General features: G+C 57.5%; 1 protein-coding gene across 1 annotated transcript in view; it reads right to left on the bottom strand.

The window, feature by feature from the left end:
* The window catches only part of LOC109926451 (ubiquitin carboxyl-terminal hydrolase 11-like), a 17,064-nt gene that overhangs the window by 5,438 nt on the left and 9,466 nt on the right, over positions 1 to 2,160 (bottom strand). The window contains 3 exon segments of the mRNA XM_048619935.1: positions 660 to 884; positions 1,227 to 1,385; positions 1,660 to 1,833. Of these exon segments, the coding sequence (XP_048475892.1) occupies positions 660 to 884; positions 1,227 to 1,385; positions 1,660 to 1,833 (558 nt within the window).

Here is a 2,160-nt window from a genome sequence, read left to right as displayed (position 1 = left end):
ACACAGACATAGAGACAGTGTGTCACACAGGGAGTCAGAGAGAGAGACAGTGTGTCACACAGGGAGTCAGAGAAAGACAGACAGACACAGAGAGAGAGACAGTGTGTCACACAGGGAGTCAGAGAGAGAGAGACAGACATAGAGACAGTGTGTCACACAGGGAGTCAGAGAGAGAGACAGAGACAGACAGACACAGAGATAGAGACAGTGTGTCACACAGGGAGTCAGAGAGAGAGACAGTGTGTCACACAGGGAGTCAGAGAAAGACAGACAGACACAGAGAGAGAGACAGTGTGTCACACAGGGAGTCAGAGAGACAGAGACAGTCAGACAGACACAGAGATAGAGACAGTGTGTCACACAGGGAGTCAGGCAGAGACAGACAGACACAGATAGAGACAGTGTGTCACACGGGAGTCAGAGACAGACACAGAGATAGAGACAGTGTGTCACACAGGGAGTCAGAGAGAGAGAGACAGACAGTGTGTCACACAGGGAGTCAGACAGATAGAGACAGTGTGTCACACAGGGAGTCAGGCAGAGACAGACAGACACAGAGATAGAGACAGTGTGTCACACAGGGAGTCAGAGAGAGAGAGACAGTGTGTCACACAGGGAGTCAGACAGACAGAGAGAGAGGGGCAGTGATGCGGCAGTACCTGGATTGGTTTGGAGTGTGGGTCCATGGGGACCAGGAAGACCTCGAGCACTCTCTCAGTGCTGACAGGGAGGGGGACACTGAGGTAGCAGAAGGGGTCAAAGGTGATGGAGACTTTGCTGCACTCGGGACACACCAGCGTGGACTTAAAGAGGCCGTGGAAAATGTCAACGATGATGGAGTCATTCCTGCGATGGTGATTGGCCCAAGCTTCCATTGCCACGACCTGGGGGGGGGGGGGCAGAAAGGAGGGCGCACAGGGTCATAGAGAGGGTCGCCATGCCCGAGGGACAGCGTACACGCTAACATTACCCCCACCGCTGGCATTCCCTCAGGGAGCGCGTACTCTCACTCACACACACGCTCACACGCACAACCTCACCCACGCACACAACCTCATACATGCGCGCGTGCACACAGTTCCTGTGTCTCTGACACACGCACATTCCTGTGTCTCCGACACACACACACACAGGGCCACCCCTACACAGAGAAGCCAGGCTAACCCCCACCACCCCACCTGGGTCTCGGGCCGCGGCCCCAAGCGGTCAGACTCTCACCGACTGACCTCATCGTCCCTTCCTGCTGCATCTTTCAGTTCCACATACTCCTTCCTTCGCACTCGGTTCAGGTCCTCGTGTAGGCCATCCAGGAGGAACGCCAGCAGCTCCTGGGAGTCATGGGGCTGAAACCCCGAGAACTGGGGGGCAAAATGTCCCACCCGGGTCTGGGGGAGGGGGAGCAGTGGGAAAGAAGGACAGGTCACTGCGAGGGGCTACAACATACAGCTTAAACCCTTTCGACACCGTCCCTCCCCCACCCCTATCAAACCCTCCCAGGGACAGCACAGGGTTAGATACAGGGTAAAGCTACCTCTACATTGTCCCCACATCAAACACTCCCAGGGACAGGGACAGCACAGGGTTAGATACAGAGTAAAGCTCCCTCTACACCAAACCCCACCCCCGCCAGGGACAGGGACAGGGACAGCACAGGGTTACCTTGAACACCCTGGGGATGACAGTATAGTGCCGGCCAGACCACATCTGTTTAATGATGTCTGCGTAGGCCTCTGCAATCTCCCCCTGCATCCCCAGGGGATTATCCAGGTTCAACTCCTCGAGGTAGGCGTTACTCAAGAAGTACTCAGTGAGGGGAGGCGTGTTGCTGAGGCACTGCGAAACGGAGAGAGAGAGGGACAGGATTAGGCTGAGGGACTGTCAGACCCACACTCGGAGCACCGCGCGGGGTTCCCGTCTCCCTATCCCTCGGTCAGACCCACACTCGGAGCACCGCCCGGGGTTCCCGTCTCCCTATCCCTCGGTCAGACCCACACTTGGAGCACCGCGCACGGTTCCCGTCTCCCTATCCCTCGGTCAGACTCGCACTCGGAGCACCGCGCACGGTTCCTGTCTCCCTATCCCTCGGTCAGACCCACACTCGGAGTGCCACGCACGGTTCCCGTCTCCCTATCCCTCGGTCAGACCCGCACTGGGAGCGCC

The sequence above is a fragment of the Rhincodon typus genome, chromosome 44 (assembly GCF_021869965.1).
Source record: "Rhincodon typus isolate 14 chromosome 44, sRhiTyp1.1, whole genome shotgun sequence".
Lineage (NCBI taxonomy): Eukaryota > Metazoa > Chordata > Chondrichthyes > Orectolobiformes > Rhincodontidae > Rhincodon > Rhincodon typus.
This window is presented reverse-complemented; position numbering and strand designations above follow the sequence as displayed.